Genomic DNA, 27,433 nt, shown 5'->3' on the forward strand with positions numbered 1-27,433 from the left:
ATTTCCTGCATTTTTCTTTTGGTTCTAGTTAAGCCATATGTGTTCTTTATTGCATGTTTTGCTTTTTCTTTAAGCTGAGCTGACTTTGCAGAGTTTGATATTGCAGTGAATCCAGCTGTTTATTTATATAATATATATTTGAAATGTATACTTATGAAGAAATTGTTGTTTTTTTTGGGGGGGGGGTTTGCATGTGCGTCCATACCTTCTGGCTCAAAAAGTTTAATTCTGATTACAATTTTCTAGATAGGGTCATAAATCCATTAAATTTTTCCTTATATCAACAATGTCAGTTTAACGGTTTGTTGGGCAAATATTGGGGGGGGTGAGCAATTTCTTGTCAGCAGATTCTTGCAAGTGTGATGTGTATTTTCAAAATATAGAAAGCATGCACCGTATAAAGATTTCAAGTTTAACCTCTGCCTTCCAGTATCATTTTGTATAATGGACAATATAGTTTAATGTTTAATGTTTAATGTTAGCGTTTTCACATTTAACCCCTGATTTCACTTTTACATTTCACATTTCTACCTTTCTTCTAACCTTTAAAGGCACTTTTGTCAAGCAAAAGAGCTGTCTAGTAAGTTTGAAATATGTTGTTTTATAATATTAAAGGAGCTCAGATTATTCATGTCCAGTTATTTAAAATTGATACCTGTTATCCATTACCCATCTTAGTCCTACATAATGTCTGTGTAATCAAGTAAACATCTGTCATGTTACCCTGACCTGACTAACTGCATTACAAATGTCTTCAAGTAACTTTAAAAAGAAAAACACATAAAGTTAATATACATGAAATACAGTAATATTACCTTTAAAGCAAATAATGCTCAGAGTGAGCTGCCTTGGGAGAGTGCTGCTTATTTATCAGGTGCTTTATTAAACAGCTTTGAGTTTTGCTACATAATATTTAGCATTATTGTTGTTGTTATTATTATTATTATTAACTTATTTAATCACGAAGGTAGAAAACAAAAAACTTGGTCCTATTAAAACGGTTGATTTGTAGTCAAAATATTCTGTAACTGCACATCCCCCCCCCCCCCCCCCACTTATTATGAACTGTAGCTTCACCCACATTAGAATGAGTATTTTAATTGGTTTTATTTGGCTGTCTGTACAAACTGAATCAGACTGAATTATAATTTCACAATTTTAATGGATTTGAGTGGACTTAAGATTTCAGTGTTAGAAACATATACTGTAACGTGTCTGCACAAACATCTGTTACTCCACTTATTATTCTACACAGTGTTTTAAATACAAGTACTTTTTAACAGACAGTCATCTGTCTGCGCTTCAGCCAACCTAAATTTAATTTGGTGCTTATTGCAGAACCAATATAAACGGATTGGTACAGATTTGCTCTCTGTACTTGTAAGAATACAATAACTTATTGCACAGTAAAATAATAGGGATCCAGAGTCCAGCACTTAAGCGGTTAACAGTCACCAAACTAACCGATATCCTACCCAGACTCTTGCAGCTTTAATGTAAACCATAAACGTTATCGTGAGCTACGCTACATAGTGAACCATTGTCCGATAATGGAGGCAGCGCATCTTCGTGACATCACAGGAGTGACACAGCAGCCGTGAGCGAGGAGAGGAGGAGGATCTCTTCCCCAAAAGTTTGGTTTGCCCTTTGCTGGAGATGAGATTCAGTCCCAACAGGTCCACAGAGAGTCGACCAGAGCCGGGGGAGGAAACTTTGTGAGCGCTGAAATCTTCTGGATTCAAGATTGTCCGCGGGTCATGGACGGTTTGATTTAGGGGAAATTTGGCGGATTCCCGGAGTTGCGCGCTTGCAGCGGACCGTACTTCGCACTGCTGCGACTCCAGGCGGCTGTGAAGGAAACCATATCTGGTCAAAGTATTCGTTGCTGTCACCCAGCGGGACCAGCCGGCTATAAATAGCGCTGGAGGAGGTAGGGAAATTAATGCATATATTATACTGCGGGCAGCAAAGCAGTCAAATAAGTTAAGGTCACTTCTCCGTGTTAAAACCGTGAACCGGATTAGTTTAACATTTACTTAAAGTGGGAAAGTGGTTTTCTAGAAAAAATGAACACCAAATATAAGTTCCCTGTTTCTGTTTTTCATCATTTGGCTGCTGCAGGTTAAATATTAAACTGAAAGATGCAGATTGGGTGGGTTTTTTTATTTTTATTTTATTGTGATTGTATTTGGACCAATCATAACTACATCTTTTAATTTAATTTTTAAAGTTATTACAACTTTGCAGAAACAGGAGTTCCGAAGTATATAAAAATTGCTGGTTTTCTGTGACCTCCACACATCCACTCTAGAAATAACTAAGCTGTGGAACTTCTGTTTGTCAGTCATTTTTATTTTATGAGCACAGCTCTTAATGGTGCTTCAGAAGTCTGCTGTTTACCTCCTGGTTTAGCCATGTATTATATTATTAGCTGGAGTATAACAGCACTCATTGGTGATATTACACTTAACAAAAACATTATGACACTTTGACCTCTGCAGAATGAACAAATGGCCTGACCCCAGGTCCAAGGTAGCAAGTGAGCTACTTGGTCTGGTATACAGATCATGATATATGACTCTGTGCTGGCCCCAAAGCAAAAAAAAAAAAAAAAAAACAGTGGCCACAGATGTCCTCAGCAAAATGAAGGATTATTTAACGTGTGGCCTTTAATGGTTTTGGTTGTATGCACACCTCAATGCCAGGTCTAAATCTACGAACCAAACTGTCTTTTCTTTGGAGTGCCAGTAATAAAACACGCCATCCTTTCCACAGAGCTTATTTTCTGCCACATGCATTGTGACATGTGGCTGAGTAAAGGAGAACAGTTGTCTCTCAGCTGTTGTCTGCTGGGACATTTCAGATATCTGTGCAATTTTTACAACTGCTATCTTTCCTTTAGATTGTGTGGCACAAAATTAGGGTTTAATTCTTCTACTTTCTCAAAAATGAGCAGAGTTAAGTGTGATTATTGTAGTTTTATTCCATTTCAGCATCAGACCTAGAACAAACTGAGCAGCTAAGATATGTTTGGGGTAATTTAATCAATTAAAATCACTTTTAATTTACTTTTTTAGATATGTAGAGTTATGCTTATATTTGAATGTGAATCTGTGAAGTAGTTATGCACAAAGATGTTGTGGAGGTCATTTCAGCAGCCTGTAGAAGATGGCAACAAAGGCTTCACGTACCATTTGTATGCTGTTTGAAAGCAGTTAACGAGGAGTTGCAAAAAGAAAAATCAAGTTACTTTAATATTGCTGCATGAGCTTATTTCTGTGATGAATATTTCAGTTTTCTTCACTCTGAGAGCATTTGTGAATATTGCAGAAATGTCTGCGTATTTCATGACTGAAAAAAAAATCTTGCCTTCACCCAGGAGTAGCTAACTTGTATACACACAGTTTTAAAAAGACTTTTATTCTGAAATCTTTTTATCTTCTGCTCTCAGTTAGTGAAAGGCTGTGCTCATGCAAGACCAGTTGCCCTCCCAAGGTTTTACACATATCTGACTTGATTAATTATCCCGTATCAGTGGGCTATTCTTAGACGCTTAAGGATTGGATAGGCCTGCTTTCAAGGGCAAGAGGCAAGTTAGATGTTTATGACTGCAGAGGGTACGTTCTGGTTCAGGTCATTTTTAGTTGTTTTGCTCTTTCTGCCCAGTGAATGTCCTGTAATGAAGCAGAGGCTTATAGAAATGTTCTAAATACAGGCAAGTGTCTGTTCGATATCATCAGAACAGGTTGCAGTCTTCCAGTGGGCTTGCAGTGCTATTTGGAGTGCAGCCCAGTTCTTCATCTCTGGTTTTGGAAACTTGTCTTGACATGGAGTGAAAAGAGAAAGCAGAACAAAAGAACAACACGCTTGACCCCGCTTTTTAGGATTAAAGCCAAAGCACACTTGGTGACATCACTAAGATCAAAAAGATAAGCTTTCTTTCACATTTGTGCTCCTCAAAAACACAATTTTCTGCACTTTGAGCTCCAGCTCAATATTTTCTGCCTAATTTGAGATCATTCCCATCGCCTGATACAAGCTCAGTGAAGTTATAGTTAATGTTGCTATGTGGGCATCCATCGGTAGCAGCTCAACACTTGTCAGAGTCTGAACTACAGCTTTAAGGAACTTGGGGCTTAGTGACCGTGTGCGCGCCCAGTGTTTGGTGCTCTGGTCCACAAATGTTCCACTGCAGCTCATCCATTTTCAGTCATCTGGTCACAGAGCCAAGACAGAGTTCGAGAGCAAGATTTGGAATGAGTCTTCATAGCTGTTTGAGAAAGAAACAAGAGCAAGACACGTTTACGGACAGCATATTTGACCTATCCAACATTTATAAAGTTTTCAGGGCAACACTTGGAGAAAATAAGCAGATGATCAGCAGCAGGATATGTGCAAAATTACCAAGTGTCAAGCAAATAGGTGAAAACTTGTAAGCAAATCCAATTCAATCAGACAACTGTTTTTTGTCTAATTGAATCAAATTGAAATGGTGACAAATAAATGGAAAAATTCTTGCAGAGAAGAACAATAAAACACCTAGGAAGGCTTCAAAATATTTCTCCTTAAATAATAATTAACGGTGCAGTTTGTTCACCTGTCTGCATTTGTAAACTCATTCATATTTAGTATTAAGTCATTCAAAAACCTGCATAAAAGCTTAAAGATGCAGTTATATACCAGACTTGTCTTGGCTAGGAGCAGTTCCATCTAGCAATTCTGTTAACAGCTTAATTGTATATTTGCTGGCAGATGGGAATTGTTAGCTTTGAGAAGGCCTAGGTTAGCGCTTTTTATCTTTCCACTCTGTGCTAAGTTGTACTAACCTGCTGGCTGTAGCGTCATATTTAATCTAAAGATGTGAGTGTGGCACATGGAAACCTTTTGAGGACATGAAAATGAACACTCCAACAGCTCTCAAAAACTCTGTGACGATATAAGAGAAATGGAAAGAAGAACATTTAAAGCATTACCAGTGAAAATGTTTGACAAATTCTCATACATTTCTTTTGCACTCAATGAATTTCGTATTTTCAAGCCTTCTGTATTTCCGGACAGTTGCTTTCTGAGAAATCGGAGTAGTAGAGAAGAGATGACAAGCAGAGAAATATGATGTTTCACTTCTTTCCATGTTCATGACGTACTATTGTTTTCTAATTCTGCGAGCTATTAATCTCTCTTCACACTATTTACTTGTGCCTCTTTCAGGTGTAATTGCTTTCCCAAGAGGGCTACGGGCACTTGGCTGCCTTTGCTGTTATTTTACCCGAGGTGGGGGTCATTAAGGTCAGTCTGTCTTCTGAATTCCACTGTTAAAGCATTGTGTTGCTTTTCTCTGATCCTTCAAACCCACTGTTATTCCAACATTCATTTTAATTACTCACTTCTTGGTTGTTTCCATCCATAGATATAATCTAGGCTCCTGATCTCCTACAGTTTGCCTTTTTCATTTGGAGGCGTTGCTGAAGTGAGAGAACAGTTTGAATATGCCTCACATGTTGAACACATCCCAAGAATAACAAAGAGCAAAGAGAATACAAGAAAATGATAAATACGGTTATGCTTTATTGCCACGTATATTCCCTCAAACAGTATAACTCTCAAATTGATTGCCATCATTGCTCATAATTGATGTGTAAATATTTTATTTCTGTTGTTTTCCAAGATATTGTACTCTTCTTTCCCCCCCAGGTGTGCTGTCCACAATGGCGCTTCTGAGGAAGGAGATGGAGAAGTACAGAGACATAGACGAGGACGAGCTGCTGAAGAAACTGTCAGAAGAAGAGTTGCAGCGGTTAGAGGATGAATTAGAGGAGCTGGATCCTGATGTAAGTTTATAACATTGAAATCCATAAGGAGAAGCTATGTCAGTATGCTGGTATCAGTGGGGATTAATGGGGGCATACATGCTCAGCAGACAGCACGATATAATGTATCACATTGTATATCACTGGAGCTGCAGTGTGCTTTCGTTTGAGTTGCTGTTAGCTGGTAATTTCTGTTTTTAAAATAACATAAATCTTAGTTTTTATAGTGGTAGTACAGTAGTAATTGTTAAAATATGTTTGAAGGAAAGGACTGAAAACAAAAGTCTACAAAGCCATGGCATTTATGGTCAGGAGTTTACATAAACTCATCATGGGAATGAATGTCGTGATACTTTTGAGCTTTTAATGATTTCTTTAAGAAATTTTTTCCCAGGGTGCATTGATTATAACCAGGGGTGCACATAAGTGGTCCGCAGGTGCGCATTCGCTGTCAAAATAAAAGACGCGCACCAGATAAGAAGTTGCAACACGCGTTTGCGTCCATATAAAAGGCACTGTTTTTGTCCGCTAGAGTGGGATTTTCACGGCATATTCTGCACCACATCTCTGTGCGTTCATCGTTTCTTTAAAGCCAGCTCACCTCCTGCAACTACTTTTCTGAGAATATGCGGTTCTTTTGCGGTTCGGACTCCTTCTGACATTTCTTTGGAGGTGGAGGAACACCAAAGTAATTGCTTAAAGGAGCTTCTTCGACATCTTTAAGAGTTCTAAACAAATGTCTGTCCTCCTCCAGAAAATCTTATGTACGCAAACGTGCGTTGCAACATCTTATCTTGTGCGCGTCTTTTATTTTGACAGCGAATGCGCACCTGCGGACCACTTATGTGCACCCCTGATTATAACAGCATATATCTCTAATGACTTGTAAAAACAAGAATTGGGTGCACAAGCAGCAATTTATTTTGGATTTCCTCTGATCCACACCGGCAAAAGTATATACAAAATAAAATATACATACACTCACATTTTTTCATAAGCGGTGCTGAAGGTTCCATAGTCTCTTTTAAATTGACAAAGCCAAGGCCTACAACTGGTACTTTCTTTGCCAGCATAAAAAGGATTTGTTTCATAGCGGTTGTCTATTGCTCTGAGTGTTGGTCACTACTCAGAGCAATAGAAAAGAGTAGATTTGCACAGGTTGGGAAGGTCTCTTGGAGCCATTTCTAAACAAGTGCACATTCCAAGATGATTCAAAACAGTTATGCGCAAGCACATCTTGTCTGGATGTGTCACCACTTTGCCAAGGTCTGGAAGAAAACCCAAACTGTCACCCTCAGATGATGGTTGTTCAGGAAAAACCCCAAGTTCAAGGTTACCAGAAACCAGAAACTACTGGAATACCAACTGCACAGGGAAGCCAGTTTTTACATCGCCATGCCCTGAGAGGGTCCCACATGGACAAGTTAAAATCCCTCTTGGTAAAGGTTTTTTGGTCAGATTTGACAAAGATTGAGCTCTTTGGCCACAATGGCAACAGGCATGTTTGGAGAAGTAAAGATGAGGCTTTCAAACCTATGAACACTGTACCAACTCTCAAGCACGGTGGTGGTTGCATCATGCTCTGGGGCTGTTTTGCTGCTAGTGGTACTGTTACATTACTCAAATAGATGGAATTCGTCAACTTTACTCCACACTAGACTAAACATGGACAGAATTGGGTGTTCCAAATAAAACAGGTCAGCATTAAGCTTCTTTAATGGCCTTCCCGAACCTCCAGCCTTAACCATGTTGAAAATGTTTGGGATAACCTGTAAAGCTGGTTCTGTGCCACAAAATGAGCCAAAATAAATGAGCTCCACCAATTTTGCTTAGAAGAATTTGATTAACATCTATTCCAGGTGCAACTTTCTAAGGGACGTTTAACCAAATATTAGTTGGGGTGTAATCCACACTTTTGACCTTGTGTGAATTAGAGAAAATCCTAAATGAATTAAATTCTTTATTCTTTATTTTTATGTTTTGAAGTCATTAAAGATAGATGCTGTATATTCATTCCACCCTGGAAAAATATCAATTCAAATAAATCATTTAGAGCATTTACCACAATGAGCTTATGCAAACTTTGGACCGCGACTGTATTAGAAGTTGCTGAGCGCAGATTAGATTCTCTGTGTAAAAGTATTACAACTAAACATGAAGGTCTTTTGTGTCTGCGGCAGGGTTTGATTCAGTAATACATGTAAAAATGGTGAAACAAACGAAAAACGAAGAGTGAAAGTGTGAAAAAGTAAAATACTAACCTTAAATTAATAACCTCTTGTTACTGTTTAGTCTTCCCTGTTATTCAAAGTATTTCTCCTTTTGTATTAAGTACAGCTAAAGCACTTATAATACTACATCAGCACTCGTGTTTATTCGCTGCTGCTTTTTATGATATGTTTATTTCTGCATTTGATTCTCGTCCACCGACAGACCACCGAGTAATAAATCAGGGGTCAAGGTGTGGACAGCTGCTGCAATAGCTGCCAGATGAATGTCTAACTCCTCATAAAGAGACCGGAGTCCCCCTCAGTGCCAAGGGGATGACTCGAAGGGTATAATGTGGAGTAGATATGTGTGTGTGTGTTTGTTAGCGAGGCTCATGCCAGCAGTGAGTGACTGCAGGGACTCGCTGACGTAAACAGAGGAAACAGAGAGAAGCAGTGCGTATGTCCTTACCTTGTTTGTGCCTGTTTATGAGGGTCACCTGTTACACAACAGTAAAGTGCCCATTTGCTCTGACTGTAACATTCCCAGCACGGTTTCCCACATCGGTTCCAGTAAACAGACTGAAAGTTTGCACGCATGTCTGCCATTATTGATTATTCAGCAACAATTACAAGAACATTTTGTGTTTTACAACACACAGTACTGCCTCACAAGTGTACTGACCCAAGCTTGCTTCATACTCAGTTGTTTGTGTGGATTAATACAAATCACACGTAGAAAAAGTTCCAATCAAAGTGAAAAGTTTGGCATAGATTAAACCATCAAAATGGCTCTGAGACTGCAACTTCCCATTTTCAAAAAGTTGTAGAGAGCCTGTAGCTACAGAATAGATGGATATTTTCCTGAGGAGGTGGAGGTGGTGTTTTGCTGGCAGGTATTATTGGATATGTTTATTAGAGCGTGAGAAAGTTGAAATCTGTGCTGATGTTTGTTTGCATTTGTTGCAGGTGGTCATTTTTATTTGCATTGTGCATTTTTATATGCTGGTATCTGAAATGAATCTTGATGTGTCATATATCTTGAAATGATATCGTCTCAGCTTCAGGCTCATAGACACATAGACACACGTATTGTACATGTGACTGTTAGTTGATGGGAGAGAAACAGAGGCCGACTCATGCTGTTAAAAATAAAATACTGGGACTGAGCGCTGTAATCTAAAGCTGATATAAGCTTTGTGTTGGTGATATCTTAGATTGTGCTGACTGCGCAAAGTGTCGGGTATGTTCGGTTGGGTTTTTTTTTTTTTAATTGCTGTACAACCAGATTATTATTTGGAAGCTCCTAATGTAAGGAGAGAGTCTGACTGAAGATGAATAACAGTGAGAAGCAAAAAGAGAAACAGACTTATAAAGAAAGGGAGGCCCCTAAGTGCTGAGAAGCAGATAAGATATGCAGCTATAAGTAGCACTTCTAAGAGCATGGTTTTGAATGTTGCTTTAGGTTCAAAATAACTTGGTGTGCACTAATGGTCTGGGAAATTTCTTGGTCCTGTGTTGAGCTAGAGGAGAGAGAGAGAATTATATAGTGTCATGCTGTCTAGGCCTGACATCATACAGTTCACTCAGCAGCTCATAAAACTTGTTACAGAAGAAAAAAATCAAAGTCATTTGTTCTTAGCTTTGTGTTTTGCTTCAAAATATTACAAGACTTAACTAAAAGAGAAGTTTGAACAAGATAAAGAAAATAAAACCACATAAGCACCTGTTCGAGACCACTTTAGCATGAGATAACTGCTGACAGAGACATAGGGAAACATAAACTAAGTGATCCGGTGCCAACACAGCTACTTACTGACTTTAATCCTAATATAAAGAAAGATATGCTATGCTGTGCTTGAAGGATGTGATTGAAAAGCCTGATTAGTGTAATTTTATCATAGACTTTGCACTGCCCTGCTTTTGCAGTCAAAGAAGCTGCCCTCTGTTGACCATTAGAAAGAATGCAGATGTAAGTCACTTCACTTTTCAGAAGCTACATACATCTTGACACCTCATGAGGTGAGATATGAGATACTTGGTTGGACTTAGTTAAAGCACTCAGAAATGCTTTAATTCTTTGTAGCTCAGATTCAACATGGTGCAGGAAACATTCCTCTGGGATTTTGGTCCATGTTTACACGATAGCAACACACAGTTGCTTCGGATTTGTTGTCGGCACATCACCGCAACCTGAAGATGCTCAATTGAGCTCGTATGACTGTGGAGGCCATTTGTGTGCAGTGAGCTCACTGTCACTGAGATGGTTTGAACTTTATGACATGGAGCGTTAATGTTGCAGCAGCAAAAAATCTCATCATCTCACATCATCTTATCTGTTCTTAGCTGACAGCAGGTGTGGTCTTGTGCTATAAAGCAGAGATGACTGTGTGGGGAAAATCCCAGTCGATGAGTACTCACTGAAATATTCAGACCAGCCTATCTGGCAAAAAGAACAATGTTACATTCAAAGTCGCTCAAACCATCTTTGACTCCAGTTCTGGTGCTCGATTTAGACCTCACCAGGTAGTCTTGACCATGTCTGCATGATTGAGACCAAGTTGTTGCTATGTGATTGGCTTCTTAGCAGGGATAGCTCAGTAGGTAGAGTGGTGGCCCCATGATCGGAAGGTCGGGGGTTCGATTCCCCTGAACAGCTACCCTGAGGTACCCCTGAGCAAGGTACCGTCCCTACACACTGCTTCCCATGCGCCCAATGGCTGCCCACTGCTTCACTGAGTGAATGGGTTAAATGCAGAGAGGAATTTCCCCACGGGGATCAATAAAGTACATTTTCTTTCTTTCTTCTTTCTTGGAGCGTAATACAGTCTCTGCTACCAAGTTCTGTGGGAAAAAAAACGAAAACCTTTTTAACATGATAGAATAAGTAGAAAGGCACTTTGGGAAACTCAAGGATTCATTCTCTGGGGAATGAATGTTGAGTTACATTAGGCTGGATCGGAATTGTAAAGCAGGGAGCAAGTCTGGCTAAAAGCATCGAAAAATTCCTTCACACTTCACACATAGACTTCACACATAGACTGGTCAAATTAGCAAAAGTATGGGTTATTTTTCCAACATGCAATACCAACATATTGTAAATGTTAATCCGTGTCTAGAATGCATTGTTGCCTGCTGGGATGCGCCAGAAGGACCAGACAAAGAAAGCACCAACAGGGACGTTTCAAAGAGACAACCTCCTGGCCCATCTGGAGAAACAGGCCAAAGAGCATCCTGACAAAGAAGACCTGGTGCCCTACACCGGGGAGAAGAGAGGTAGGAACTGGTGTGTTTAATAAAAATCAAGTTAATCAGGCAAATCTTTTCATGATTAATCTTTTTATTAAGATATTATTGTTATTATTATTAATAAATGAAAGCTGTTTAAAGCTTCCTTAAACATGATTTAAATGATGGTGTTACTTTGTAATTAAACAAATATCTCTGGACTCTTGGATGGATTTCAAAAAGGCAAATTGATCAGTGAAAACAGCCAACCTGTAGCTCAGGTGTTAACACTAAAACTCGGTTTATCAGAAATCCACAGCGTAGACACAGACTTGACTGGTGGTGAAGAACTTCAGCCATGTCAAACTCTTTAAACTCTGTAAAGTTTCTTTCTGTTTTTCTGACTTTTGTTACGTTCTGATTTGCTGGTGTTGTTGCTTTGGGACTCACTCCACTTGCCGCAGCATTTGCCGTGCCCTCAGCGGCGCCATGACATTTAACCAAGACAGGTCACACGTGACTTTCCAAAAACTGCTCTCACAACTCCTCTCACAGAGCCACGTGTTCATATGAGCATCAGAAAAAATGTCTGGCTGAAACTCGAGGAGCAAGCCACACAAATACAGACATAGCAAACCTATCGGTAAAGACATCTCTGGGCTTCTAGAGTCAGCCGCTTGTCAGGTGTGACATGAAAGCATACTCACCTCACTCAGCTTGTGTAACAGAACTGATTTTGGCAACTGGACTGACCTTGTCTTACATGTCCTCACCTTAGACTGACAGTTACGTTCAAATTCCATACTACTGTATGTACTGTATTCAGTACTAGTTATAGGTTCTAACAGGTTGATGGTCTTCACTGTTTTTGTAATTCACATTTACTTAGCTTTTGTTCTGTCTTTTTTATACATGACTTTCTATGACAAAAGAGTGAGCCTTTGTTAATGGTAGTAGCAATGAAAATGATTGCTGTGTTTCAGGAATAACAGAGTGACAGACAATCATTCATGTTCACATACACACCTACACCCGATTTAGAATGTCCAATTAACCTAACATGGGAGGACCGCAGGAGGAAGCCAGAGTATCCAAGGAGAACCCACACAGGCACAGAGAGAACATGCTAACGTCACACAGAAACACCCCGACTGTCTAGTGGATTTGACACACCTCGTTGTGAGGGGACAATCCAAAGTTGTTTATGCCATTATTTTAAGAAATAAAACAATATATCACAGAGTTATCATAGATTTTTTTAAATTATTATTTTCTTACTAGTTTTTAATTTTACTTCATTTTGACTTTTTGTTAATTCTGTTTAGTTTCAGTTTGTTTCCAGAGTGGGTTTGCTTGTTTCAGTTTAGCTTTTATTGTTTGAAAATGTTTAGCTTTCATTCGTTTCAATCTTTAATTCTTATTATTTCATTTACGGCAAACGCCAGAGGCAAGAACTGTGAAAAATGAGTGTAGATACAATATAAATACAAACCTTTCGACTTTTTGGCCTCAATAGAAGCATTCATCAAATCCTCATCAGGCAGTTTATAATAAATGACAAGGAAAACACATTTCATCTGTAATTGTATTTTAGTTTAATTTTCCAAATTCACAAAATCTTTTCCATCAGTTTTATTTTTTTCCAAAGGTGTAGTTTTGTTTGTTTTTTCATTTTAGTTCACAAAAATATGTGTTCATGCCTAGTTTCAGTTTGTATTACTTTAGTTTTTAGTTATATTTTTAACTTTAATAACCTCAATACACAGCAGTTCAACAAATTCAACCTTAGAGAGAAATTCAGTGCATATACTATGAAGCTGCATTTCCACTACATGCGGTCACACCACACAGAATGTATAGAAATTTTGGGTAATTTTGAGAAAAAATGCTACTTAAGAAGCAAATCTGTAGCCATAGAGGTCCCTAAATTGACAAAAATCCAGGAAAAAACTGGAGTCTGTCAAATGTAACTTGTAAGCTAAATGCTAAATTAAAGTTACTGATAATTGTCATTGTAATAGTAGTGCTTGCAGTCACTTACTTTGCATAAAATATATCCCCTCATATTGCAGGGAAAGCCTGGGTGCCTAAAACAAGAGTGGATCCAATCATAGAGTCTGTGACTCTGGAGCCGGAGTTAGAAGAAGCCCTGTCCAGTGCTACCGATGCTGAACTCTGTGATATTGCAGGTAACTATCACACAACATCTCTCTGTAGGCTAATTTTTCCAAGAAAATGAACAAATAAAAGTACTTAAGTTTAATTGGATTTTACGTCTGCACATGTAGCTGAACTGTAACTTTTCTCCATTTCAAGAGTTGTTTCTATATATTTCTATATGAAGGTTTTAGGCATGCTCTCACTAATGAATGTAAGTAGACTACCATAGGTGTAACTAGCCCTTGTTAATCTAACTTTCACTCATTTCCTCTAGCACTCCTTTCATCTTCATTCCACTCTTACCGTTCAACTCTTCATCATCATCATCCGTACCTTCATTTTCTGGATCTTTCTATCTATTAGTTCATCACCGTCCAGGGTATCTGTACGCTGCACATAGTCCTGCATGGAACAACACTGGTCTTCTGTGACATTTGTGCTTTTTGTTTTACTTTGTAGTCGTATTGTTGCATGTGCGGACCGTGCATTGTATTTAACAAAAAACTTGGTTCATGCAGGGCGAGTGGACCTGCTGGTACATTTTTTTGCATAGTGGGGAAGGACGATGTAAGCTACATCACAAAAAATTGTAAAAATGATATTAATGACGATGTAGAAAACACCCAGTGTTTTATCAGCTTGCAGCTTGCAGGTGGCGGCAGTTGGGAATGTAAGTGCATGACACCGCTATAGCAGGTATGATGTGATATGACGCAGCTCTGCTTTACACACTGCAGTTATTGTCATTTGCTGGATTTTGTCTGAATAGTGTTTGAAGTTATTTTTCTTTGCCTTAAAATATAAAATAATAACTTTTTCGATGTCCATACCATCAGGAGAAACTCGAGCTGCCATTAAAACAGTGTTGCTGATGTTTCAGGGTTTTTTCTGTCTGTTTTGTTTCTTTGTTTTTAGCCTGCCTGAGTTATTGCAGTCAATGTGCTGAACTTATTATATTAATGATGACAGTGAGTTGACTTTGTGGGAAGTATACTTACTTATACCATGTAAACACATTTAGTTTTAACCACTGTCAGAGTAATTACAAGACGATGCATACTTCATGTGTGACAAAAATATTATCCAACCCTGCTGCTGTTAGAAGACGGAGATTTAAAATGAGAAATGCTCGTGGTGAACAAGCCTCTTAGCTTGTTGCAATACACGCACTTCACTGCATTCAGTAATCGAATAAACAGTCAGATACTCTCAATCTCTCTGACAAAGAAACAAGGCAAAGACTCTCTGTTAATTGTGTCCTCAGAGTAACTGCTTGGCTGGAAACATATTTCAGATTTCCTGCTGCCAGAGCACATCATAGATTTTTTTTGCCTTGGCTGGCTGATATCTCATTATTTTTTTTATAACAAATAAAGTATATTGCACATTGATTTGGCTTCGGCCTGCTAAGAGCAGAAGGTCAGCTGTGGTTGCAGAAGTCAAAGCCAGTACACGGGAGCTGAATCCATACAGTGTGCAGGTTTTTTTCTTTCTTTTTTTTTTTCCTCATGCTTGCCTTGATTGCGATGCTGAAAGCGACTGGTGCATGGTGGTCTGGTCTAAGGTTGCAAGCCAATCAATAAGTCCACTCAGTGTCAGCACTGCTCTCTTGCTTTCTCTTTCTCGATCCTTTTTTTTTTCTCAAATGTTCATTCTTCAGTCTCCTTCTCTTCTTCCAGCCATCCTGGGCATGCACACGCTGATGAGTAACCAGCAGTACTATGAAGCCCTGGCCAGCAGCACTATAGTCAACAAGCAAGGCCTTAACAGTATGTGAAACACATACACGCTTGCACTCACCTACCGAAATGTATACTACTGGACACAAGTACACATGAATTATAGGGACTTTCGAGGAACAAGTAAAAGTACTCTAAAATAAAGCAGATCACTCAACTAGTACCAAAAAAATTGCATCATTTAAGAAAAATGCTGCAGTTGGATTGGAATAAAGTGTGATCTCATGTTTGCAGAATGTTTATTTTACCAAAAACAGTGTATGCTCATATTTTTTCTGTTTTGCACTTGATACATGCACAAATAATGTAAAACAGGTTAAAGTAAAATAGATAGGTAGATAAAAGAGTATAAGCACACATACATTTTGCTATTATCCTGCCAGGAATACACTATCGCTGGTTCATCTGTTTGCACTTCATGTTATGCTACATCGTGTAAACGATTGAATTGTGGGATTACTTTTAGCTCTCCTTCACAGGTTAATGAGCTATTGTTTATCTTGTGTGGTGGCTCATCCTATAGTTACACTTCCAGCTCTAAACAGAGACTGAGCATCTCACATCCAAATATGACTACCTTATAAAGCAACCCACAGTCTCCTGCTGAAGTTGTCACTCTGTTTTGAGTAGTGATACAGAGGAGGGCACAAAAACCCTTTTTACAAAAGCATTGGTCCATATTAACCTTAATGACTGAATCTCAGAGATTTGCAATCCATTACTAAAGTAGGTGCACATTTCTCGTGCTGGTAAACCAAACGGATTCTAGTTTTTCCGTATTTTAGATCTTCTGCTGCAGAGCAGCAGAAGATCAGGTACTCTGTGCAGCTTTTGCAAAGTATAAAAAATATCATTTTGAAAATCTCCTGAGGTTATTGTAGCCAAATACTAATACTCTGTCTGTACTGTGCTCTGCAAAAAACTATCGTTGGAAGTACGCTTAATCACCTTCTTAAGATTGATACCAATCCCCTGTCAGTAAAATAAATGTGAAGCTACACAGATGTTTAGCCTGGATTACCATAAAAAAGGGGGCAAGCATGGAGAAGAAGAACAGCATTTCTGAACCAGCAGAGTACTCCACGACCAAAAGCAACACTGAATGTGGAAAACTATACTTTCACCAAATAAATGTGTTCTCTTTGCTTGACACAAGCAAAGTCTCAAGCAATCATCCAGAAAATGCTGTTTACAGTGTTTAGAGTCGCAGATTCAGAAATTGAGTCAACTACTTAATGGAGAGGTTATTTTTTGTGCTGCTTTTGAAATGAGATTTAGTCCAATCAGACCCTGAGTAAAGCAAATTTATCCATCAGCAGTCTGATTTTGTAAATATATTTTTATATTATACGTGTGTTGCACCCCAGGTGTGATCCAGTGTACCCAGTACAAGCCAGTCCCTGATGAGGAGCCCAACTCCACTGATGTAGAGGAAACTCTGTTGAGAGTAAAGAGGAATGATCCCGACCTGGTAGAAGTCAACCTCAATAACATCAAGGTAAGAATGCTGGGTTGTGTTAAAAAAAAAAGAAAAAAAAAAGAGAGAGACAGTGCAGGTTTAATAATCTATATCTATTATAAAAATTATATTTAAATTTGGATGTATATTGGATTTGGTTTCAAGTTTTATACATAAACTTCAAGCATTTGTTTCTTTATGAATCACAGCAATTAATATTTTTTTTACTGTTTATGACAAGGGAAAATGCAAAAATACATAGAAATAAGTTTTTCCAACATTTAATTTTTTGTTTTTCTGCACCCAGAATATTCCTATCCCAACTCTGAAGGCATATGCCGAGGCTCTGATGAAGAACACAGTGGTGGAGAGGTTCAGTATTGTAGGAACAAGGAGCAATGACCCTGTAGCATTTGTAAGTCTAATGCTTTTCAACCTAACTTGCTTTTTTTTTCAGTTCTCTTCCCTTTTTATCTTAACAGCTTCCCAGTTTTTCACTTTTTATCATTAATGGGGATGAGTCCTATTTTGACAAACAATATGAAGATTAAAATAAACATGTGGTTTGACAAAGTTCCTCCTAAACAGATCAAAATACACCAAGAGGGTAAAAAAGCAGGGCGTAAACAAAAAGAAGAAAAAGCTCTGCAGAACAAGAGCAAGATATCCAAACTCAAGGCAACAAGGAAAATTCGTCCCAACAATACAGAAAAGAAATGTGACGCAAATAGGAGTACATGTGGAGTCAAGCAGATGATCAGACAAAGGGAAAATGGTAAATGGCTTGCATTTGTATAGCGCCTTACTCAGTCCCTAAGGACCCCAAAGCGCTTTACACTACATTCAGTCATTCACACACACAGGCAATGGCAAGCTACATTGTAGCCCCAGCTGCCCTGGGGCGCACTGACAGAGGCGAGGCTGCCGGACACAGGCGCCACCGGGCCCTCTGACCACCACCAGTAGGCAAACACGGGGTTAGTATCTTGCCTAAGGATATTTGGCATGCAGCCAGGGATCAAACCACCGACCTTCTGATTAGTGGCTGACCTGCTGTGCCACCTGAGCTACAGCCACCCCCCCCAAAAAAAAGAAAAGACTTGCATATACTCAGTGGCCAGATTTTAGAATGAGACATAGGTGGACATAAGTGGCAGATAGCACAGTGGAAGGAACTCGGATAGGCGAAGACACAGATGGAAACAAGCAGGAAATGAGAAGAAAAACAAAGACAGGAAGTGAGGGCACAGATGACGCACAAGGAATAGCAGACGCACAGGTCCACTGATGATGCCATAGCCCTGACACTACACACTGCCCTGTCACACCTGGAGAAGAGAGACACGTATGTGAGAATGCTGTTTGTAGATTACAGCTCAGCATTCAATACCATCGTTCCCTCGAAGCTGGACAGGAAACTGCAGGATCTAGGACTGAGCAGCTCCCTCTGCAGCTGGATCCTTAGCTTCATGTCTGACAGACGCCAGGTGGTCAGACTGGGCAGCATCACCTCATCCCCCGTCACACTGAACACTGGTGCTCCACAGGGGTGTGTACTGAGCCCTCTCCTGTACTCACTCTACACCTACGACTGCACAGCCACTAACAGCTCCAACATCATTGTGAAGTTTGCGGACGACACTACAGTGGTGGGTCTTATCACCAACGGTGATGAGACGGCTTACAGGGAGGAGGTCAGCGCCCTGACCCACTGGTGTCAAGACAACCATCTCACCCTCAACGTCGCAAAGACAAAGGAGTTGATAGTGGACTTCCGGAGGTGCAGAGAAGTACACACCCCCATCACCATCAACGGCGCTGCTGTGGAGAGAGTGAGCAGCTTCCGGTTCCTTGGCGTACACCTGGCTGAGGATCTTACGTGGTCAGTACACACAAACAAAACAGTGAAGAAGGCGCAGCAGCGCCTCTTCTTTCTCAGGAGACTGAAAAGATTCGGCATGAGCCCCCGCATCCTCAGGACCTTCTATCACTGTGCCATTGAGAGCATCCTCACTGGATGCATCACCACCTGGTATGGCAACAGCACCGCCTACAACTGCAAAGCTCTCCAGCGAGTAGTGCGGTGCTCTGAACGGATAATTGGAGGTGAGCTTCCCTCCCTCCAAGACATCTACAGGAAGCGGTGCCTGAGGAAAGCGGGGAGGATCATCAAGGACTCCAGTCACCCCAGCCATAAACTGTTCAGACTGCTTCCATCAGGAAGGAGGTTCTGCAGCATCCGGTCCCGTACCAGCAGACTGAGAGACAGCTTTTTCCATCAGGCCATCAGACTGCTGAACACGTCATAGACACCTCAGCTTCACTACTGGAACTTCAACATTATGCACTCCACACTGTATATAAATGCCACTTGTTTTGCACATATTCAACTCTGTATATTTTATATATTTTATTATTATTATTATTATTATTATTTTATTTTATTTTTTTACTATTTAATTTGTAAAAATGTGTATACACACACACACACACACACACGTAGGAAAATATTTAGTATACACATCCAGAAATGCATACACTATTATATATTGTACATATATTTATTAGAGATGGACCGATCCGATATTACGTATCGGTATCGGTCCGATACTGACCTAAATTACTGGATCGGATATCGGAGAAAAATAAAAAATGTAATCCGATCCATTAAATATCACGAAAGCACCTCACAAAACTTGCAACACGCCGTAACTCACCTCAGAACGTTAGCAGTCGGAGCAGTATGCATCACGTGATAGAGCAGCTGTGGCATGCCGGACCTGTCGGTGGTCTGGATAGCATGTGGAGCTTCGCTAGCAACCTGGCATTTCATCTCCGACAAAGTTATCCCCGAGAGAAGTAAAGCAAGTGTGTAAGTCCATCTCTGAATGTTTGTAAAGCATTCCCACGTTAAGCTTAACAAGCGACTGCCTCTCCTGCTGCTACTTCAATCGTGAAACTGCTTAAATGATCAGCTGATCGGCTTTTCTGTCGCGAGTCCGTGTCTCTTGTTTGTTTTTGGCCCACTTTGCACCAGAAAGAGGAAACCAGCGGCTGAACAACAGCAGAACGTTTAAGCTTGATAAGCTGTTGTTAGAATTTATTTAATATTACTTTCTACACCAGGATCTTTTTCTACGTAGCTGACGCTGGTAACTGTGCAGGGGCGGATCTAGCAAAGTTTAGCCAGGGGGGCCGATAGGGCATGAACAGGGAAAAGGGGGCACAAAGACATACTTTTCTTTCTTATTCTCATTTAAAATGTCGAGCTTTTAATAAATAATTATCTGACACCCAAAGTTTTAATTTGATGTAAAATGAATAGAAGTCAATTACTGTATATAGTGACTATTAAGTCTAATATATACCCTAGTAAGCTATAGTACTTTTTACTTTGGGAAGGTACCATCTGTGCAGTCTGCAATTTTGTTGAAGAAAGATGTTGAATCTATTTAATATTTCTTGAAAAATAATTGATTTCTGTGCATTTTTTTTCACACTGCATCAAATTAAGGTTGATTACGTCGATTAAGCATCATGAGGTGGAGCGTGAGGGGTGGTTCCTTATTTTTTATTTATTTCTTTTTGTTGTTGCTGGGAGTTGGAACCCTATTAGTTAGGTTGCTTAATATTTACGCTAAGTACTCTTTAAAATACCAGAATAGGGAGGATGGTGTAGGTCTAAGTTTATTAGATTGATCAGTATTGCTGAACTATGAAATATTTTTTTTGTATACAGGTATAACAGAATAGCTTTAGTGTAGTTGTTGTTTTAAACTTGAGTATGAACTTGCAGACTTGCAAAATGCAGCAAGATATTTTAAAAAACAGTTTTGTTGATTAAAAAACACTATATCGGATTCATATCGGTATCGGCAGATATCCAAATTTATGATATCGGTATCGGTATCGGACATAAAAAAGTGGTATCGTGCCATCTCTAATATTTATTAGTTTCAGGTTGGCCATTCTTGTATTTTGCTCGTTTGTGTTGTTGTGTTTGCACATCTCTGTTGCTTGTGGGGCTCGCACACAAGAATTTCACTCGCATGTGCTGTGCCAGTGTGCCTGCACATGTGATGTGACAATAAAAAGTGATTTGATTTGTGATTTGATTTGAGTTACCAAAATGAAGCAGGAGATGGAAACAAGCAAGACGAGGGAACTAACACAGACAAAACAGAGACTAAGAGTAGGAAACAGTGGAGACATTTGTACAATATGAACAGAAGAAAAACCAAATCAAAATCAAAACGGGGACCAAACCACAACGAAAGCCTGACAAGAGCAGCCTGGCTTCAAAGCTGCTCCTGAATACAAAGTGCTGTGTGTTTTCTCAGGCCCTGGCAGAGATGTTGAAAGTTAACACGATGCTCAAGAGTCTGAACGTTGAGTCCAACTTCATAACAGGGACTGGAATCCTGGCCCTCATAGAGTCGCTGCAGAATAACACCACACTACTGGAGCTCAAGATAGACAATCAGGTAAAAGCTCACACCCTCCATAGAGTACAGACAGATTTAAACACACTGGAACAGTATGTATGTGTCATGCAGTGTACACAGTTCATCATTGCCACTTTGGTCTAATGCTCGCTGATTGCATTGCAATGTCTCATATGCCATAGTTGGACATCTGTGACTCATTGCCCACTAATGCCTACTTTTATTTCTCTCCTTGTTCTTGGCCCTTTCTTTTTTGCTTTTCAAGTCCAGTTATTGATTGAAATCAACTTTTTTTTTTTTTAAACCCTCAATCCCACCACTGATTTTTTTTTTTTTTGCCTTTAATCATCTACTCCTCTCTCGTCTTCCTCTCTCCACCATCCTTTCCTGCACTCTCTGTGAACTCCAGAGTCAGCCCTTAGGCAACAAAGTGGAGATGGAAATAGCCAACATGCTGGAGAAAAACACCACATTGCTGAAGTTTGGGTATCATTTCACCCAGCAGGGTCCACGCCTCCGGGGCTCCAATGCCATGATGAACAACAATGACCTGGGTGGGTACACACACCTGCATGATCACTGTATGGATGTGGCATTAGGTCTCGAACTGACAGAACGTCAAGTAAATACTCAAGTAATATTATTTTCATTCTTTTAGTTATGTCTTTTTGTAATGTTTCATTTGGCAGAGTTAGACGTTAGTATGGGCACGAGTGCACTTTATCATCACTATATCTCCTTGAGTTCTACTTCAATCAGAGGCTAATAGAAGAATGAGAGTGATATCATCAGTTGGTTACTCAGTAGAGCTGCCAAACAGCCTCAGCCAATCATAACAGTACCTTCCTGAGTTATGACCTCAGCACTAAGAAAAGCCTGTGAGCGTGAGAGAGAACATAATGAAGCGAGTGAGTGGAGTGTTTCCTGTCATGCACAAATTTTACCAGTAATTGTTGTGTTTGCTGACCTGATTTCCAACTTTTTTCCCCCAAAATATTTACTTTGTACAACAAACTAGGGCAGAATAAATCCTCTCTGACTCGATTGCTGTAACATTCACGCTACAGAATGTAGCTTCAAAACTAAATTAGATGTGGATATGATTTTGTTTGTGTTTTGTTTTAAATGGTCTTACTATCTTCTTGTATTTTGTGTATATATATAATGTTCAAAACCACTTTACATCATTTATGATGCTTTCTCTTCCCCACGTCATCTTTAAGCCCGGGTCGTCAGGTCGGAGACAGACGGCTCTTTCACCCTCACTCTATCTGTCCCTGAGCTGGAGAGGGCCTTTGGGAAAAAGTTCAAGTCTAAGACTAAGTAAAAAAAAAAAAAAGTACAGTACAGTCACACACTGTATGACCGCTCAGCCTTGCCTTTCTGCTGCCAACATCTCCCGGTTCTTTTCCGGACTACCGGAAGCTCTGCTGCCTTCTGTCATACTCTTCTGAGAGTTTCTATTGCTTGTCCACATCTTCACTCTTTTAATCATCTCTAGCTTACGGAGACTGCTCTTTAGTCCCACGGCATTCCTGAAATAGTGCAAAAATCTTGCAATTCTGGAAACATGTAGATGAGATAACTACCTGTATAAAAAAAGAAAGAATCTCATAGCACAGAATTTGACTTTGAAATTATGCTGTATTTTTCTATACTGACTTTGAGTGATTAGTCTTTGGTCTTTCTGCTCTTTTCATCTGCATTTTTGGAGGAATTTGGTTCCTCCTGTTTTTTCACTCCTTTCCAAAGCCCCAAAAGTGGACCCACAGGACTCTCATGGAGTCTCTGATAAGATAAGATAAGATAACCTTTATTAGTCCCACACGTGGGAAATTTGTTTTGAAATTTGATCACCTTTTAGTAATTAGTTTCTGGTTGTTGAACATGCATTATCACGTGATCTTGAGACAGAATTTTCTTCAGAGCTGAACATATATTCTGTTTTATTGTGCACAATAACCACAAAGTAATCACGTTTAAGAAGACGCTGTCCTGTTCTTTCCACTTGCTTACGTTTGTCCTGTGTATTTATTCACAAAGAACTCTTCTTACACGTTGCAGCCACCAATTTGTTGTGATGTTCTTTTTGCCTTGCTTTTTTTGTCAGCTATCTTGCTTCCTGTCAGTTAAAGAGGTCAGCTTTGCTGTGCTGTTGCTTAAGATGATGAGGTTGATGTTGTCTTTCATCTTTCTTTCTCCTGTAACCTTCCATTTTCCCTCTGTCTACAGTAAGAAAGAGAAGGCTTGAAGGAGGACCCATTTTCCCAAAGTGTCGGACAAATGTGTAGAAACCAGGGCTACCTTCAACTCCTGCCATCTGTCACCCCCTTCCACTCTATCAGGTTCAATTGTTTTGGTTTCAGAGACAGTGTCTGAACTTTTTCACTCACAGACTTTTACTTAGTAAATGTTAAATGATCCATTTGGATTAATTAACAGATCCTTCTGAGTTTCCAGTGCATGCAACAACAAAAAAAGTGACATTAATATTATTACTTTGTGCTCTGAAGTTTGCATTTTGACATATTTTCTAGGCTTGGACAGCTATAACTGCAGCTTTTTGTACAAACCAACTCCTACTCTGTAATTTTGAGTCTTTCAATGCTTCCTCAGTGAAGGGCTTAAGGTCTGGTTTTGAATGTGGTCCCATATGAAAAGTGATGGGCAACTTTTAGCAGTCTGCTGAGTTGAATTTTAATAGTTATTATTATTATTATTATTATTATTATTACTACTGTGCTGTAAATGACTGGTGTTGTCACTACTGCTGTTGCTTCCAGGACACCTTACAAGACTACGAATTTCTGCCATGTCAGATTATTCATTTAAATTGAATTGAGAAAAAAAATGAACATCTGGTTTTGCCCCCATCTTCTGATGTTTTTCTCTTTTCATTTTTCAGTGTGAAAAAAAGTATTTAGTGACTCATTTCGATACTGAGCTACACAGATTCTTGAGCAATTTACAAATGGCTGTATAAACCTGGCAACTGTGAGATTTGTCACTACATACGTATTTATTGAAACAGACCTGGGAAAGAGTCAGAAGCCATTCATATGACTTGGTTTGATTATGCTGGATAATCAAATAACCAGTAGTAAAAACGTTGCTGTAAAAGAAAATGTACTGTCAAATTACACTGTGACGTTATCCAGTGTTTATATTAGCACTCGCTGCCTGTTAATGTGCAATATTCAAATGCCAGTGTAATGTGCTTTATATTTTCCTTTAAATATCCAGCGAATACGGCACTGTTATATAGAAGTGTTTACAGCAGCGGCATTGTAAGAGCGCCAGAGAGAGAGAGAGAGACAAGAAGCTCAACAAATTCTGAGAGAAATTCCCAAAACTAAAGATGGTGTTAGAAAAAAAACTCCCAGAGAGTAAAAAGCTTTTGAAAAACTTTGTGATGGGACAAAATCTGCAAAGAAATGTAACAATTTTAAACATAATTTGATGAGATTCTTTACATGCAGTTTTTTAGAATAAATGTTACATAGCTGCCGAGTGGCAAGAGGGTTTTTGCTTACAGTCACCAGATTATATTAACCCAAGCAACTTGTGAATATTTGAATGGATTTGTTTTACACTTTCAGCCAGGTCTGGTTTGTTGATTGTTTGTGTTGATTTGTATTTACTGGAGCTACAATGTGTGTTTTAGTATGAAATGACTTTTTTACTACAGGTTTCACATTAATCCCTAAATCCAGGTTTGTTGTATTTTTGTATGCAGGAAACCTTTCATGTCTTTGCAGCTTTCAGACTATAACAATCCCCCTTATTCGTATGAAAAACAGACTATTTACAAGCATGTCTGGCTATGACAGGTACTGCAAATCAGAGATATGGTATTGCACCGTAATCCTTTGGAGATCAAAATGAAATGGTTCTCATCATAGGCCAAAAAAACACCCGAATAAATGTTGATTTTATGCTGCTGTATACTTTGGAGCAGATAGCGGGATTTCTCATAACTTTAAAAATCAGCAGTGCAATGAGGGAAAAGTAGAGTTAGCTGTTATATAAGCAGGAATTAGAACAGTTCCAGTAGAAATCACAGGATGGTTTGTTAGCTTTTATTAGCTGTCGATGAATTATTTGTTTTAGGAAACGTTTATGTCTTCCTAATGTGAACAACTCTTGCTCAAAATTCTGATTGCATGTTTAAGGGCTAATAACACATTCAGTGTTATTATTTATCACCACTTTGTTACTGACACTGTCAGTAACAATGTCCAGTGAATGGTCGATATCTTCATTATAAAGATGAAGAATTGAAAGCTAAAAGTGAAAGAGGACTCTGCTCTCACAGTCTCTGTGTGTCATGTTCTTTTCTCCTGTGTAGGGCTTTTTTCATATTGTACTGCTTGACTCGGTTTTTTCATAGATAGTTCACATTTTTTTGTTCTGTTTTATGAATTAAATAAAGCTTGAAAATTGTCTTTGTTTATACACCTTCAGCACATTTGATACAAAGACCGCAGGGCCCACAGTGCCACTCTGTGGCGAAAGAGAAGAATTACACCAAGCTGGTGAAGCTTTCCATCCCTCTTGGCTCTCTTGGCTACGGTCCTCAATGGTGGCGCTTGGTTGCAATTGATTTTATACAGCAACAAGGAAAAAAATCCACATGTCATATTTATGAAAAATTACAGGTTCTCATTGTCATTCCAGGGAGGTTGTAAGAATGATCTGGAAAAAAAAATTTATTTTAATTTCATTGGAGGGAAAAATTACAGTTTTATGCATCATTTGTTTCAGTACAAGGTTATTAGAGTTAACTGGACTAAACTAAAACGATTTTAGTTAATCGTGATAAAAAATAAAAATGAGACTGATTCAGTAAAAGGGCTAGATGTTACAATCCCTGATAATTGTGGAATGGAAATGGAATTTTATTATTACAAAAGTAACAAATGAAATAAAATTCAGGAAGGAAGGTCTTTAGTTTTTGTTAATTTGGTGAAATTCAACATGGCAAACACAAACACATATTTATATTCTATTATTGTACCGTGCAGAACGTCTTAATTGTTCCAATCTAACAAATACTGCATGTATACTGAGACTGTAAAGTGCAACTTACATCATGATTTAAATATGGAATATCACAAATAAGACAGCGACACACTTTTATGTGTGAACAAGGTTTTAAGTTTTTATTGAATCTCAGGCAGAAACATACATGATAAACCTTTATTGCTCATGGCAACCTCATTGGACCATCATCACATCTAAGCCAACAATAAGAAACTGAATCAAGCATCACTTTAAATCGTCTTTGAAAACACACCAGCTTTTTTCTGTGTAGCTAAATTAGAAGGCAAACTGCAGTATTCACTGTGTGTCTGTGCGTATCGAGGGAAGGCGGTCTTTTTCTCACAAATCATTGTATAATGCGAAACCTGGTCTTATAATTCACTCTCGGCTCAACGCTGCTTATTCAAAAACACTTTTTTTTTTATTCACACTGTTTTGTTATTATTCTTTCCCTTTTAAGTGATCCTGATGGTAATAGTATATATACTGTAAATTCTGGTTTTATGGCTGAAAGCTTAAGGTTTTTGGCTATTATATGAACAGCCAAGCAGTCATTCTTCATCAAAACAATAAAAGAAAAAAAGAAAAACCCTGCAAACATGTAAATTAAACTTCCTGAAAGCATACATATTTATTTATATATATATATATATTTCTTTTTATTACTAATAATATTAATGGCTATATAGACATGAAAACACAGTCAAACTCAGGTGTTATTGCCATATTATTTTTTGCATGATAACAAAGAGGATAAAAGGAGACCGAGATGATGGGAGCACATATTCACACGACTAACTCTTACAGACAAATGGCATGCAGGACGTGAAGAGACACAGAATGTGAGAATGGAAACATTTTAAACACTATACTACATGAAGGGCATTGTGGGAGTGTGTGGGGAAAGTAGACGACAGGTTTTACAGAGATTTTAACATTGTGTGCAAAAGGTTTCACATTAATTTTAGACAAGGCTGAACATAAAACGAGCTTTAGGAGCACACAAGAGTAGTCTTTAAAGTTCCTTTTTAAAATATGGCTTATCAAGTTATTACTTTTTTTCTTTTAAAGACAGACATACAGAATAATATTTTTAATATATAATATATTTGATTGTTTTTTTGCCCACATGGAGGGTTGTTATGCACTGCCTTATTTATGTACAAACTGAATGAATATGGTGTACAAGGGTATTATTTTCCAGTGGTGCAAGAAAGCTTTTGCATCCCTTGCAGGGGACAGAAAAGGGAGTTTAAAACTTCTCAGACTAGAAGGATAAATCGTCTAAGATTTGTCTTTGCCCTCTGCTTGCTGTTAGCTTTCTAACATAACTAACGTTCACATG

At 38.8% G+C, this 27,433-nt stretch overlaps 1 protein-coding gene across 4 annotated transcripts; it reads left to right on the forward strand.

Moving 5' to 3' along the window:
• The first annotated feature begins 1,619 nt into the window (after nt 1-1,619).
• tmod1 (tropomodulin 1) lies at nt 1,620-26,503 on the forward strand. Of its 4 annotated transcripts, none has more exons than XM_085355001.1 (12): nt 1,620-1,930; nt 5,209-5,467; nt 5,692-5,828; nt 11,134-11,290; nt 13,315-13,431; nt 15,082-15,171; nt 16,509-16,639; nt 16,908-17,015; nt 20,941-21,084; nt 21,455-21,599; nt 22,269-22,368; nt 23,278-26,503. In XM_085355001.1, the coding sequence occupies exons 3-12, from the start codon at nt 5,706-5,708 to the stop codon at nt 23,294-23,296; spliced, it is 1,134 nt and encodes a 377-aa protein (XP_085211127.1). In that variant the 5' UTR covers nt 1,620-1,930; nt 5,209-5,467; nt 5,692-5,705; the 3' UTR covers nt 23,297-26,503. The 4 variants fall into 4 exon arrangements, with proteins under 4 accessions (XP_085211127.1, XP_085211126.1, XP_085211128.1 ...); XM_085355000.1 differs by having other exon boundaries at nt 5,209-5,286; nt 5,408-5,828; XM_085355002.1 differs by having other exon boundaries at nt 5,209-5,286.
• Nucleotides 26,504-27,433: the final 930 nt, after the last annotated feature.

Source organism: Diplotaxodon limnothrissa, linkage group LG6 (genome assembly GCF_057381915.1).
Source record: "Diplotaxodon limnothrissa isolate DT_005_m linkage group LG6, D_limnothrissa_male_GT1.1, whole genome shotgun sequence".
Taxonomy (NCBI): domain Eukaryota; kingdom Metazoa; phylum Chordata; class Actinopteri; order Cichliformes; family Cichlidae; genus Diplotaxodon; species Diplotaxodon limnothrissa.

Excerpts from the sequence above, each read along its gene's own strand:
- tmod1 (XM_085355001.1), top strand. The coding sequence starts at position 5,706 with ATGGCGCTTCTGAGGAAGGAGATGGAGAAGTACAGAGACATAGACGAG. Across the intron at positions 11,291-13,314 it reads CTACACCGGGGAGAAGAGAG|GGAAAGCCTGGGTGCCTAAA; the intron begins GTAGGAACTGGT and ends CTCATATTGCAG. Across the intron at positions 13,432-15,081 it reads TGAACTCTGTGATATTGCAG|CCATCCTGGGCATGCACACG; the intron begins GTAACTATCACA and ends CTCTTCTTCCAG.